At 41.9% G+C, this 15,182-nt stretch overlaps 1 protein-coding gene across 2 annotated transcripts in view; it reads left to right on the top strand.

Annotated features, from left to right (window-relative positions):
• Positions 1 to 15,182, top strand: part of unc5db (unc-5 netrin receptor Db) — a 206,724-nt gene that overhangs the window by 171,935 nt on the left and 19,607 nt on the right. For both annotated transcript variants that reach the window (XM_086110673.1, XM_086110672.1), the window contains 3 exons: positions 7,529 to 7,756; positions 10,816 to 10,965; positions 14,745 to 14,909. In XM_086110673.1, coding sequence (XP_085966799.1) covers positions 7,529 to 7,756; positions 10,816 to 10,965; positions 14,745 to 14,909 — 543 coding nt within the window. The remainder of the gene's footprint in view (positions 1 to 7,528; positions 7,757 to 10,815; positions 10,966 to 14,744; positions 14,910 to 15,182) is intronic.

Here is a 15,182-nt window from a genome sequence, read left to right on the forward strand (position 1 = left end):
CACAGCGTGACATCAGGCCACATAAGGGTAATGTCATCGGAGGAGTAAAAGAAAGAACAATTATAGTCGGTAATAGGGAGGAAGAGGCACGGCTGCTGTCATTCAGTGAGGGGAATGCTGAGGAAATTACAATAGAGGGCATAAATTGCTGTTAGACAAGGAAAATATTGATTAGTGGATCAGGAAGGATCCTGCAAAATGAATTTAGACGTCAGCAAATCAGGTGGAAAAGCACGGGGTTATTTGCTGCCAGCGAGGCTGTGTTTTCCTGCAATATATCAACCCAGGGCACAGGCAATCTCTGCAACTCAGCTGATATTTTACTTTTCTTCTCAGGATCGCTCTGTTGTGAAAAATAACTTTGTTTGCCTTCGGTTCGTCTTGCATATGCAGGTGTTTTATCCCAACGATGTCAGAATGTTTTGACTTCTCCAAGTGAGGCTGTGTTTTATATTATTCTCGGTTAGGTCCTGTCGCATTTAATTCCACAAAGCCGTAACAGGCAAACTCTCGTTTTCTCGATGAATTATTTGGTTTTTAGATGTAACCATCAGAAAGATGACAACTATGGAATGGAGTGAAAATAATGAGGAGAAAAATTCAGCCCGACTGTAATGTAAATGTAAATAGGACAAAAAGTTTTAGCATGCCACACACGGGTCAGAATAATGAATACCGCAGGTTTGCCCCTGGCTGTTGTGGTGGTTGTCAGCACTTAAAAGAGCTTGTTATTTAGAGGAAGGCTGCTTTCTCCATTGTCTGTTCTTGGTGCAAATATGATTTTCTCAATGCAGAAATGGAGGCTGTATCGAATGTTTAAGAGCTACTGCATCACTTTCATGTGTCAACCTAAAGTGCTTCAGTCTTTGGCCACCTCAAGGCTTGATATTGCGAAGAGCACTTTCACAGCAGCCAGTTTGACATACAGGAGGAAGACAGAGTGAGCAGGAGTTTGCAAAAAATGCTAAATTGGTTTTCACAAAACTTCTGTGGTGGATATGACAGCATATGAAGATATCGACTCGTCAGCTTGTGCTCATGCAAAAGGTCCACCCTTTTCATGTGACTTCCACTGTGTCTCTTCTTGGATGTATTTTTACTTGAGCTCTCCATATTCAGGAATGAAATGAATATGTAAATAAGTAACCAAAAGCTTCAGCCACAACAATGATGTTTTAGTTTTGGCAATCATTATAATTCTCAATCTAAAAACAGCACATTCGTGCTGTTGTTTCTCAGGTCCCAGTGACAAATGAATGACAAATTCATTTTTCTCAACCATACGTGGCCAATGTGTGCTGAAATAACTGAAGCGGGGTGGGCAATTAATTTTTGAAAGGGGAAAAAACGGGCCAACATGCAAACCGACAAATTCTAAACCAATTTATGAGCTTATAATCGTATAATTGTAAGCGTACTAGTCTGCATGTGTGCGCATAAAATAAAAGTGCAACTTTAAATATAAAAGCAGCACATGTGTTATGGTTTTTACTTGGACTTCACTTTACTGTGAAAGCGCGTGAGAGACTGCAGGCGGGCCGGGTGTAGCCCCTGGGCCCTACAATACAGAGCTCATAACTAATATTTGCGTCAGGAGCATTCCTTGTGGTTTATTGGAACGTAGGGCAGTGGAGAGTATATTCATTTGTAATTTTGTTATTGAGTGTAATGTATTCATTCATGGAATTGACGGGGAACACCCTGAACCGGTTGCCAGCCAATCGCAGGGCACACAGAGACGAACAACCATCCGTACTCACACTTAGGTACAATTTAGAGTGTTCAATCAACCTGCCATGCATGTTTTTGGAATGTGGGAGGAAACCGGAGTACCCGGAGAAAACCAACGCGTGCCCGGGGAGAATATGCAAACTCCACACAGGGAGGCCAGAGCTGGAATTGAACCTGGTACCTCTGCACTGTGAGGTCAACGCGCTAACCACTGGATCACGGGGCGGCCTTAGTGTAATGTATTCATGCTAATTGTGCCATATTTTTCAGACCTTAAGGTGGATGATTAAAATCCTTTCTCAAAAATCGACAGAACACATTTTAATCCAGTGTGCTCTATGTATGTGTGGATGGATGTTGGCTTCTCAGTTTGTTGCCTTTTAATTCAAATTCCTATCCATTATGTTTCATTCTCATTCTTATCCGCATCTAATCTCTAGCAGGAGTCCGTTTTCGTTTTACTGGCTTTAGAACCACTTTTTGTTTCTGTGTCTAAGAATCATGGGGAAAATGTGGTCTTATTAGCCTAATGCTTCAGTCGCCGGTTAGAGTTTTTCACGTGCCATATTTCCATTGTTGCAAGGTGGGACAGGGGCATTCTGGAAAGTCTTTTTTTTTTTTCTACCACAGCCATCTTGGGTGGTTACACACTCGCTGCACACATTCATGCATAGCTGTTAACAGCAATCATCAACTTGTTTTATTATGGCATTTTCGAAGTCTTTTGACGACTCGCCAGCTGATTTACAACTGCGATAGCGGCATAAAGTTCCATTGTGTGGAGCAATCGGTCCCTACACACTGTCCATGGCTGATTTTTCAGCCAAGTGTGTCTTATCCCGACATTGTTTACTCCCTAGTGTTGATGACCTGCTCGGTGGCACACTGCCAGATGAAAGCTTACAAAACACTAGAGGCTTATAACTATTTTTTGAGCGGATGAAAACCAAGTGTAAATTTTAAAATCCAGATGAGAAGAAGCAGTTTTAGCTGTTGAACGGGTAAGGAAACGGTATGCTTTACCTAACTTAGAAAATGATGACATGTTTTTGGTGATTCTCTCTGTGATTTCCCACTCATACTTTGACAAAGTACAATCATCCGTCCGCCCATCTATTTTCAACACTGCTTTTGACACCAGATTTTGAACTGCAACATTGGAGAGAAGGTGGGGCAAGAGGTGTACCACATTTGATGGCATTTGAGGCAGTCTACGTGTTTTTGTTGTCGTTATTGGGCCGATTGTACTGTTTTGATCATGAGGAGGAGTGAGGTGCAAATACAAGAGACCAACAGCTGGTTATGATGCAGGGGCCTTTATTTCAAGAGTAGGTCAGACCGGTGATCGGGAGGGTTGGTTCGATCTGGGTGCAGGCTACAGGCAAACAGGAAACAGGATTTGACGTAGGATTTGAGTTGATTGGAGGGAAGCAGGCTGAAAATACCATACAAAGGAGAAGCAAATGCATTTCTAAACATGAACTGCATCACTGACTGGATGCAAATGCGGCTAGGTACATATTGCAGATCATTTAAGATTTTTCCTCCGAAATGTGACATTTATCCGATAGTTGTTTTTTTTTTCATGTAAATATGAACAGTGTGATTCCGATGTTATTGAAGATCCAACCCAGGACTCTTTCGTATGAATATAAATTTGGTTCTTATTCACTGTGCCTCAGGGGAAGGAGCCTGTGTTTGTAAATCCTTAGAGACAACATTACCCAGATGGCTTCAGGCGGTAGACCGGAACAGGAAGGGTGTGTTCTGCATTTGCTCTCCGCGTGACTATGGCAGTGGTCCTGAAGAATAATAGAGAGTTGGATTGTTACACTTTACTGTTCCTCACTTGACTGTTCATTTCAATAAGAAACCAACATAACGGGTGATGATGATGAGACAGCAGACAGGACAAAATTACAAAATTAAGAGTGACTAGTAACATTCACTGCCTGTATCAGGTGTTTTGTCTATTCCACCAGTTGAAACATCCAGCTCAAGAGAAAGTCCGACAAAAGTGGTTATTACGACATTTCAAAATGGGGGATCTTAGCCAGTCGTGCACTACAAAACTCTGAGACTGTGGTATTATGTTAAAGACGGGTCATGTTAAAATACGCCACAATCAGGGGAAATTCAGAAGTGCTTGCTGAAAGACACATTTTCTGAAAACGGGGTGTTATCAGAAGACTTCCTTTTACGACTCAGAATTATTTATTTTTGAACCGGTGTATTTTTGGACATCGTGGTAGGTCAGTCTGTTTCAAACGTTCACTCTTTATACAGGTTGATAACAGCTTTTGTTTGTTTTCCTTGACTATTTAGTTTTTAAGTTATATACTCGCCTCCAATGATAGCCACCCTTTCTCTCCGAAAACATTTTGGATATAGCAGTAAGATATGTCTTGTTTTATACATTCATTGTACAGTTTTCAATTTCACAAGGTCAAACAATTTTAAAACGTTAGATTGTAGAAGCAATGCATTTGTGTGCTGAAGGTATCCACCATTATGGATTGCTCTCATTGCTCTTTTTTTTTTTCCAATATAAACAGACGTCCTTCTCAGAGAATTTTGCTACTTCTTCAAGAAGTTGCAATGTTTAGTCCTGAGCTTAGTGATCGAATGCAGAGGTACACCATTTGGTAGGTTAAGTTATATGGTGTTTTCATAATAACATTAATAATAATAATCCATCCATTTTCTACCGCTTATCGGGGGTCAGGTCGTGGGGGCAGCAGCTTTAGCAGGGAAGCCCAGACTTCCCTCTCCCCAGCCACTTCTTCTAGCTCTTCCCGGGGGATCCCGAGGTGTTCCCAAGCCAGCTGGGTGACATAGTCTCTGTAGCGTGTCCTGGGCCGTCCCCGGGGGCTCCTGCCAGTGGGACGTGCCCGGAACACCTCACCATGGAGGCATCCTAATCAGATGCCCGAGCCACCTCACCTGGCTCCTCTCGATGTGGAGGAGAAGCGGCTCAACTCCGAGCCCCTCCCGGATGACCGAGCTTCTCACCTTTTCCCTAAGGGAGAGCCCGGACACCCTGCGGAGAAAACTCATTTCGGCCGCTTGTATCCGCAATCTCTTTGTTTCGGTCACGACCTATAGCTTGTGACCAATAATAACAATCATAATAATCATAATAATACAACTCTGCATAGTTTTGTCTTTGGGGAAACTTCATGATAGCAAGCGCCTGATAAAATGATACCTCATCAAAAGCATGACTTTGGAGCTCAGGTCAGTCACCAGCACCAAATGATAGAAGTTTGTTGTCATGCACAGTGGCTGCGAGTAAGACTGTGGATGACTCAATGCTCCTCATCATTTTTATTTTTTTTTTTATGAGTGAAAAAAAAAGGATGCTCCTCGGGCATCAGTCTAGAGAACATTATTTGTTCCCATTGCACCTATTCAGTCATATCATCACACATATTTCAAGGATTGTATCGGCCCGCACTGGGTCTTATAAAACATTTGATGGTTAATTTTGTTTTGGAGGTGAGGAGGGTAGCTAGGCTTAAAATGCACAAGGTGTTTCGTTCCTCGAAATAAGCAGTTCAAATTTTGCATTTTGCAGCTCTGACACATTGAAACGTTTTATGTGGCAACACAGAGCTGCCAAATGTCACAGAAATCACTGAACACTAACTTGTTTGGCCCGAAAAATATCACAAATGTTCGAATATTTAAAAAAAAATACATAAAATAAATGAATAAATACACTTAAAACATCAGTGTGACTGCCTCTTCCGAGGGCTTTAGTTTTCCCCTGTGCGGGAGTTGACCTGGGTTTCTGACAGGGTCTTTGGATTATTATCTAACAAGTCTTCTTTTTCTTTCGGCTTTTCCCTTCAGGGGTCGCCGCAGCGAATCAGTTGCCTCCATCTAACAAGTCTATCATCAAAATGCTTAAACTGAACTTGATCAACTAAGTTAAATGTAATATCCCTGTGGGGATATGTTGTCTATTCAACATCAATATGACAATCAATTGATGTCACTTTGTGTTGAAATTGACATTTCATGTGTGTCCTCATTTTAGTTTGACCACTTACAAATCTTGTATAAAGAATATTTTTCTAATTCCTAATGAGCTGGTCAAAGGCTGTGAAAGTCTTATTTCTATTGACTGCCTTATATTTTTGCTACAAGAAATGCTAGGTTGAAGTTGAAATTGATATTTGTTTGAAATTACCTCACTCTGTTTCTAGACAATAAAATACAATTTGCTGCTTGGCACAATGTGAATGTAATGTGAATTGATCTATTGAAAAAAGGAAAACAATTAGTTGTTTGTTATTCAGTTAAATGTCTTCAGTAAAAATATTGTTTTCCTAATACACAATTATTCTCGAGAATTTTCAGTAGGATAGTAAAATAGTGACATATTTGATACCTGCAGCCCTACACTCAACCCCCACATAATTTTGTCATATGTTTACTGTTTAATTCAACCCATGTTTCAGGTCTCTGGGATTATCCTGCAAAAAAATTGCTCCTCCAATATAGTCATTTGCTCCTCTAATTAAGTAATTGATTAGCAAAATTGCCCCTCAAAGGAAAACAGTTAATTTGAGCCTTGATGTTTTACTCAAACAATCTTTTATTTTCCTGTGATTTTCTTGTAATTGCAGAGTCAATAACTTTCATCATCATTTGAAATGCAGTTTGGTTCAGGATATTCGGGACTAAGTGACATCTTAGGCTAATTTTGATGTTTGTTCGCTTCCCACACCTTAAAACAAATGTTGGGTCTATTGTAATGTTGGAACAGAAGTGAGGAGAAAAGATCGGTATCGACAATTTCTTCTCTCTTGTTGGAAATAATGAAGTGCTGCTTAGAATGCTGCTGTCTCATAAATAAAACTCTATGTTGCTCAAAATGACTATTTTGTGTTAGGCTATGTCCAAACATCTTTACTAGAGGAGGAAGTTGGGGGGGGGGGGGGGGTTCCCCAGAGATGAGTCACCAACTGGGTGGATTTTTTTTTCGTGATTTAAACGGCTGTCATGTTTTTTCTACAGTGGTGAAAAAGAATTCCATAATGCATTCATTTCAGCAACGCGTCGCTTAGCATAAACATTTCATGTTGTATGTTGTTCTTTGAGGCGGCCCGGTGGTCGACTTGTTCGCGCGTCGGCCTCATAGTGCAGCGGTGCAGGGTTCGATTCCGGCTCTTCCTTCCTGTGTGGAGTTTGCATGTTCTCCCGGGGCCTGCGTGGGTTTTCTCCAGGTACTCCAGTTTCCTCCCACATTCCAAAAACATGCATGGTAGGTTGATGGAACATTCGAAATTGTTCCTTGGGTGTGAGTGTGAGCATGAATGGTTGGTTGTATGTCTATGCGTGCCCTGCGATTGGCTGGCAACCGGTTCAGGGTGTTGCCCGCCTACTGCCCAATGAATGCTGGGACAGGCTCCAGTGTGCCTTGTGAGGATAAGCGGATCAGAAAATGGATGGATGGATGTTGTTCTTTGAATTAAAACAAAATATCAATGTGTGTTAAAGGATTTTTATAAAAGCAGATATCGAAGGATAAAAATGCATGTTTTGGTTTATTGCTGAAAACTGTATGTAACATGGATTCATGTGTCTATGATTTGACTCATGATTAATGTGGCAATATGTTGGGCATCCATCGGCATGGTTACAACAGCCGAGGATGGAGTACCAAAGCTCTTAGTCTACCACTGATCCCTGCCGTCGCTGAAAATGAAAGGGATGTTGCAATCGCTGGGATCATTCAGAGGACTTCATAGGTGGTTCAAACCGACAATGTTCTCTTCTTGTGCTCTAGGAGGTGATGTTGGTGGAGGATGAATCCACTTGTTGTTACTGCCTCATGGAATCCACAAGCTGCCACCTGCTGCTCAGCCAGCCAGGTTCATATGCCCTGGTGGGTGAACCCCTCACGCAGGCTGCCATCAAGAGGCTGAAGCTGGCTGTGTTTGGCAACATGGAGGGCGCTTCCATGAGCTACAGCCTGCGGGTGTACTGCGTCGATGATACGCCACATGCCTTTCAGGTAGGGGAAACAAACGCTTTTATTGCCCACATCCATCAAACAAAGAACTGGTAGAAACCATTTGGGAAAGATGATGTTCGGAGCCATCTCACTGAGTGGTGCTGTTTACGAGCAGTTACTTTTCACATTTGCAAATCAGCCAGCACCTGCCCTATTAATTTTCCGAATAGACGTTGATTGGACCCTTCTTTTTGTCTAGCAGCCACAACTGTGTCAGTTTAAAAATGGAAATCCAGATGCCTTAAAATGGGAGCTTACCAGAAAAAAACGTAATGCCGTATTTATAAATTCCCAAAATGAAATGATCTAGCAATAATGACTACTACAATACATGCTGTGTTTAATACGGTATTAATAAGAGCCAAATTGGTCTAGCATTCCTATTTATTTATATAGAGGCAATTGAACGAAGGCATTGAATTGAAAAAGTAATGACTCAAACTTCTGTTTAGCATCCTTTTTCATATCCAATATTTGATTTGATTTGAATAAATCCCAGAGTAAAATAAGGTTGATAAAAAAAAAAATTTAAAATGACCCTCGTCAAAGGGAAACCACTAGTAGGGCTGGGTCTTTCTAGAAAGGCGCCTGGATCCAGACCTCTGTGCTCCAGGGCTGGCAATATGTAGGGGCAATTCCCTGTCAAACAAATGCCCCCCCCCCCCCCCCCCCCCATCAAATCCTCACGAGATTCTTCAATTCTCTTTCCCCTCCGGTCCATTGTGCTGGCTGAGCTTCTGTTTGCAGAAAGACTCCCCCACCACTGAACACCCATTCACCGTTTAATATGCAAATGAGCCTACAAATAGCCAGATTTCTCTGCTCTGTTCAATGTGCTTTGGTGATTTACAACATGATATACTTAATAAGTAACAAGCAAGAAAAAAACCCAAAATGTGTGTGTACACACTGCAGAGGAGGGTGTGCAATTCTCCAATAAAAGACAATTCCGTGTGTGTCTTGATACATGGGATGAAATACAAGGACGGTTCATTTTAAAGTGGAACGATTTGATTCGGTTCGATTCAGTGGGATTCAGATTTGAATCAATGTGGTCTGGCTCAATTCAGGAGGGTATGATGTTCTGTGTTTCTTGAACGGATTTGTCAGGACTGTCAATGTGGCCTTTCCCATTTAAGCGATTGTACATCCCCAAAAAAAGATGATTCGATACAGACCTCGATGCATTTTGATGATGCAATTCGTTTCAATGCACCCCCACCAATGCTATATATTTGGTTGTGACACACCAAATATATAGCATCTATTCTTCTGTCAACCAGGGTTTTGCAGTTATGTAGATCGCACGCTGAACTGAGAAATTGTTCCACTGATCGTGTTACAGCGAGACATATTTGACACGGAGACAAAGGTCTCAGTACTATAATCAGTGGCAGTCAAATGTTAATCGATGCTAAGTTATCATGTTTAATTTGATTTGTCTATCGGCAACCCAGATTAGAGGCGATTTAAGTATTGAGATCCCCCAAGTGAACATCTGGGAAATCAGGTTCCGCACGATCCCTTGAGAGACTTCACTAAACAGGATAGCTCAGCCCTGAGACTCATTCTTCCTCGCGACCACCATTCTGTCATATCACAGCCATCAGTAGCAGCTGGCTTCCTGAATTTGGTTTATGCCTTCCGAGCAGATGCCAGACGAGTGTGCATCCCTTGGCTTCTTGTCTGCCTAACGCCACGTCTCCGTTGTGTGTTTCTTGAACTGGGGTAATCACACACTGCTTTCTGGTTCTGCACGAAGCCTGATTTAATACAAACATCTCTGAGGGGATTTTTTTTTTTTTCTGAAGATGTGATGAATAAAGGCTGATACCTTGCATAGCGAGGCTACGCTATTCAGACTGTATGAGGAAAAAAAACACGACAGGTTGTTGGCTGTTGGTTTCTTGTTGAAACACACACACACACACAGAATATACAGTAATATATATGGATGTGGTAACCAGTCAACCATTCTATGCGCCTTATAAATACTATGCGCCATACATATGAAAACAGTTTTAAAATAGGCCATTATGGGTAAACCTTATAATCAAAGCACCTTATAGTGCAGAAAATACGTCAGCTGGTCTACCTTCTGTCACCATATTATCAGATGCGCCAGGGGCGTGTCAAAGAAAACACCCTCGAATCCGTCTAAACACCCAGCATGGCGCAGCTCAGTCTGCTAAACTCCCAAACATGGTAAATTCGGCTTGCACCAAAATGGAACGTTTTCACACCCAAGCACACATTTTCCATCAAAGCAACTAGATCCCTTAATTTCTCTGGTGAAATTTTGACAATTTCAGATCTGTTTAAGTAGGCTAATCACCTGTCAAAGTTTACAGGATGCTTTCCATGGAAAAACACAGAAAATCAGCAATGCAGTGAGCATTCACAAATGCAGATAGGTAGCAAATGAGACACCCTATGTTTGCTTTGCTCACACTTTTCTTGTCTGTTTCCATGCCCAGTGAAATGACAATATGCAATTTGCCTCAACCACATTCTTCAAAACAAACACGCTCTTCCTGGATGTGCCACCGTGTTCATGTACAGGCTCTCAATCAGAGTGACCTCACATCAGTTACACTTGTGTTTGCAATCATTGGAATGCTCGAGGAGAGACAGGCCAGACATGAAACCATCCCACTGGGAGACTCAACGATGATAAATAATCACCTGCAGGCAACAGCAGACGTACTCTGTCATCATCACAAATTCAATTTGGGAGACAGACGCGTGCCATTGACAAACGCGCAAAAATGTTTCAACACCATCGAATACAAGCATCATTCCGCTGTGATGAGTCGTGGAAAGGAGAGCACAAGTTGGAGGATTCGTTAATGTGGAGACCAAGTCAGTCGCTCGTCACCAACACACTTTAAGGCAATACTGTAAGTGGAATTGAGCAACAAAAGAGTTAGCAACAGGGATCTGTACTGCTATGCAAAATGCTTTGTTTCCTATTTTCTGTTGCCGTCATCTTACTCGCTGATATTTTCTTTTTTAACACACTTTCTTCTTTTGCTCTTCCCTTCCCCATTGCCACCCAGGGAGTGGTGGCAGCAGAGAAGAGCAGAGGGGGTCAGCTCCTCGAGGAGCCAAAGATGTTGCCTTTTCGAGCAAACACCTTCAGCCTGCAGGTGTCTATCCACGATGTCCCCCAGTTCTTGTGGAGCATCAAACCCTTTACCACCTGTCAGGTAATGCTCAATGTAATTCACACGCTCTTCTCCCCAAAAATGCCTGATTAATATTCATAAAAGTGCAAACGGCACGATGTGCTATATACACTATCACAAATTGTATACTGTATTATTTCCCAACCTTCAGTGCACAGACGCATTTTAGATTTGAAAAAAAACAACAACAAAAAAAAAAGGGTGAGAACCGACAGTAAACGGGCTAAGATCCATTTCTATCTGGGTGAGGCAGGACATGAGACTCGCTGTGGTTGAACCAAATGCAAGAGTGTAGAAATGAATCTTAAATGGAGATTGGAAAAAAATTAAAATCTACCGATGTCATCACTAATTTCCGCGAGCTGGTCCGGTCACTCCAGAGGACTGGAGCACAAATCGAGAATCCTCTGGAACAGGGATGGACACCTTAAATGATGCCACAGTTGTTTGTCGATGCTCGAGGGGGCCAAAAAGAAAGAAGCACTCGCTTCCTAATCAGATGTATGACAAAATGCCTTTCAAAGGTTGGCCAAAATATACGTCTCAAATGTCATTTTTCCAAATATGAAAGCATTATGAAAGATTCAGCCTTCAACAACAAATGGTTGTATCAAAAGCATAAGAATAAAATTAACCACACACTGAGATACATCTTTTCTCAGTGGTAATTTACTCGGGGCACAGCAGATGGGAATTACTGGGATACTGCGTCTACGATGCTCCTTTCAGATTAATTCCTCAAGTCGTGTGAAAACTGTTCTGGATAACTAAAGTAAAGGTAGCAGTGGACCCAAAAGTGAATAGGAGACAGTTAGCAGAGGTTAATAAAGAGAGTGTTTAATTCAAGCCAGAGTCTGATGATCCAGCTCGGAACTCGATGGTGGCTCGCAAACTTGAAGGTGAGGTTCGGGCTTCGTATTGGGGAACTGATTAGGAGATGAAGCAAGGCACAGTGGCACTGCTTTAAAGACAATCATTTTGCACTAAAGTTCAAAATGGCAAGCGTGGCCGAAACAGCACTCATAACACGCGAAGAAGCATCTGGCACCCGCTTGCAGATCAGCAGAGGTTTTATACACAGGAAGTGACTGCTGATCAACTGCAGGTGTGGGAACACCCTCCGGATAGCCGAAATCCAAAAACCTGATTATTAAGAGCAAGCGAAAAAAATTTAGTGCCCGGAAGTGGACTCGCCAAAATAAAGGAGCGAGTGAAAATAAATACACAGAAGGAAGAGGGTCTGTGAAAATACATCACAAAAACGACTAGATTTTTCTTTTCTTTATTTTGCATTTATTTCTCTCACTTATTTATATGTATATTTTTAAATATGATGGAATGAGAACTTAAGCACAGGTCATAACATTGTAAAAAGGTTCCTGCTCTATTTGTGTTGTAGTGCACTGGACGTTTGTTATGGCCAGGAAGTTGCTTCCTTCAATCTGTGTACGGAGAGTGCTCAACAAATACTATAAAAACAATAATAACAATAATGATAAAAAAATAACAATAATAATAATAATAATAACCCTAAAATGATAATGATACATTTTTTTCCCAAAACTTCCATTTCACTGATCTCTCAATGGTTTAACGTTTTTTACTGGTCATGGTTTTCATCTTAAATTTCAGGCAGCTCATTTGTCTTCTGAGAGAAGTGCGAAATCATATTATTACTATCATTAAAATAATTGAAACAAAATCTTCCTGTTAAGTCATGTCGTTCTGTTAAGAAAATCAATTATGACAATTAAACATATGAATCAAGAAACAATGAGAATAAACACTATTTCCGTTTTTTGTTCAGCAGTATATTGGAATGTGTTATTTAATAGATACTCCATAAAATAGTAGCAATATTTTTTGCATTAAAAATATCTGGTTAAACATATTCTATGAGCAGTAGACGGTATTGTTTTGTCGAGTGGCGGCACTACCAATTTGCGAGTTTTACTTTGCAAAATGTATCGTTTAAAAATGTGATGAGTGATCAAAATATGCCTCAGCTGACCGCCTTCACTGACGAGGTCTGATCCCACTGTCTTTTATGCACGTTTTCCCTCAGACTCATCTTTTTGTCAGCAATGAACAGCAGATGCGAGTTCCTGCTGTCTTTCCCTGAGTATAATCAAAGTCGTTGCCATCAAAAGCAAACAATGGAAGGAATGAAAGGGAACAAAACCGTACAGGATAAAGACTTGACAGCATTAACAAGCTGTTTAAACAACAAACCAATAATCATTCTGACACCTGTGCAGCTGGTCGGTGGAGAGTGACTACAGTGTTTCCTGACTACCACTGAGGTGCATTTGAGCAAGGCACCCACCTCTTAAATTTGAGGGCAATATTACCTTGATTTGTGCATTTCTGTCAATGCTATCCAAGTAAAAATACAGTGGCAGAAAATAGTAGCTGACTGGGTTAGTTGCTGCCACTCTGGATGGGATTTAAAACACTTTTGTGTGCAAAATTGTATCTGACTGCTGTCTCAAACCGAGTTGAGTTTGTAAACAGCTGACCCAAACAAATACCATATTTTCCACACTACAAGGTGCACCTAAAATCCTTCCATTTTCTTAAAAGCTCACAGCACGCCTTAAAATCCGATGCGCCTTGTGTATGGTCATTACGGTAATATTTCGACCCCCAAAATGGCTCCTTGCTACAGACATGCTTACAACGCAGAGTTCGAACTTAAGGCGATCTGTTTCGCAGTTGAACACGGAAGTGCTTGCTGTTGGTTAAGTAAACTGTGTCGCTGCTTGATTAAATAAGTTTTACTGACATCTGATCGTCGTTATATAAATCAGGGTGTAGCGTAGTGTAGTGTTGTTGACATTTCCTTGAGCGGCGCTCCATCTAGTGGATGCATTGTAGATTGCATCTTACAATGCAGTGCGTCCGATATCTGGAAAGAAAATTACAAAATAGGCCATTCATTGAAGGTGCGCCTCATAATCCAGTGCGCCTTTTAGTGTGGAAAATACGGTACGGCAAATGAGTTTTTTAAAATGTTGATGATTGTTCAAGGCCGCTGCCTTCAGGACATTGCTTGCTGCAATGCCAATGCTAGCGCATCCTGTACAAAGACATGAAGCGTTTGAGAGAGATTCATTTGTATGTCTTTCCAAAACCTGCTGTGATTTTCACTTGCCAGCAAACATGTAGTTGAGAACTCCAGCTCCAATATCAATCTTGCTCTTACGCGTCTTTCTTTTTTCAGGATCAGGAACATGCGATATCTAATAAGTAGCACAGACTGCGGCAGTCAACCACCACTGTTTTATTTATTGCTTTTTTTTTTTTTAACCTGTGGAGGAAATTTGCAGAGCTGCTGAGCTGTATCCTGACTCCCCCAAAAAATAAATACAGTGAATGCAGGACGAAAGCTGTGCGCTTCAAAGTCGTCCGCCTTCCCAACAGCTTTATTTATGAGTGCCTCGGGACAGCAGGCACGCCTCGCTTTAGTGGAGCAGGTGTAGAATAATAGCCGAGCTTTGTGGCATACGTCAAGTCAGCTTTTAGTGCTGAAGAGCATCCGAGCTTTTTTTCGCCTGTACTCCACGCCTTCCCCCTACTTCTCCCCGAATAATACCTGCTGCTCTGCGCTATGCCTTGCAGTCAAGATCAAAATCACGAGGGTCGGGTCTTCAGCAAGGAAATGCAGGTCAACTCTGTTTTTACAGTCTCCCCTGAGAAGAACTGAGAGGTCACATAATAAGATGCAGATTTCCGGGAAGATGAGTCATGTTTTTTCGCGTACCGCTGTGGTTTACTCTGTCATTATATGTCGCTGGCAGGAATTCTCCTTCCCCCAAGTGTGGTGCAGCAACCAGCAGCCTCTGCACTGTGCCTTCTCCCTGGAGAGATACAGCCCAGCCGCCACCCAGCTCTCCTGCAAAATCAGCGTGCGGCAGGTCAAAGGCCATGAACAGATTCTGCAGGTTTACACAGCTGTTGGCAAGGTGAGCCACTTTGGCTGCGGGCGGGAGACGGACGGGACGGTGTACTTTCTTGCTCGCCCTTTGCGTAACCTTCCTGCAGTGTGTCCACTGTCAGCAGGATGAGCTCTCCTAAGCGTGCGTTGTGTAGTAATTGAGTGAGGACACCAGTATATCACCCACCCCCAAAATTGTACAGTAAATCCATAACAGCAGTCTAGCGCTTTCCATGCCTTTACTAATCTTTATTCAGAGAGACACTTTGTCCAGAAAATAACTACTTTCACATTCACATGC

This window comes from Hippocampus guttulatus, chromosome 5, assembly GCF_054856545.1.
Source record: "Hippocampus guttulatus isolate MCC_2025c chromosome 5, RoL_Hgut_1.0, whole genome shotgun sequence".
Lineage (NCBI taxonomy): Eukaryota > Metazoa > Chordata > Actinopteri > Syngnathiformes > Syngnathidae > Hippocampus > Hippocampus guttulatus.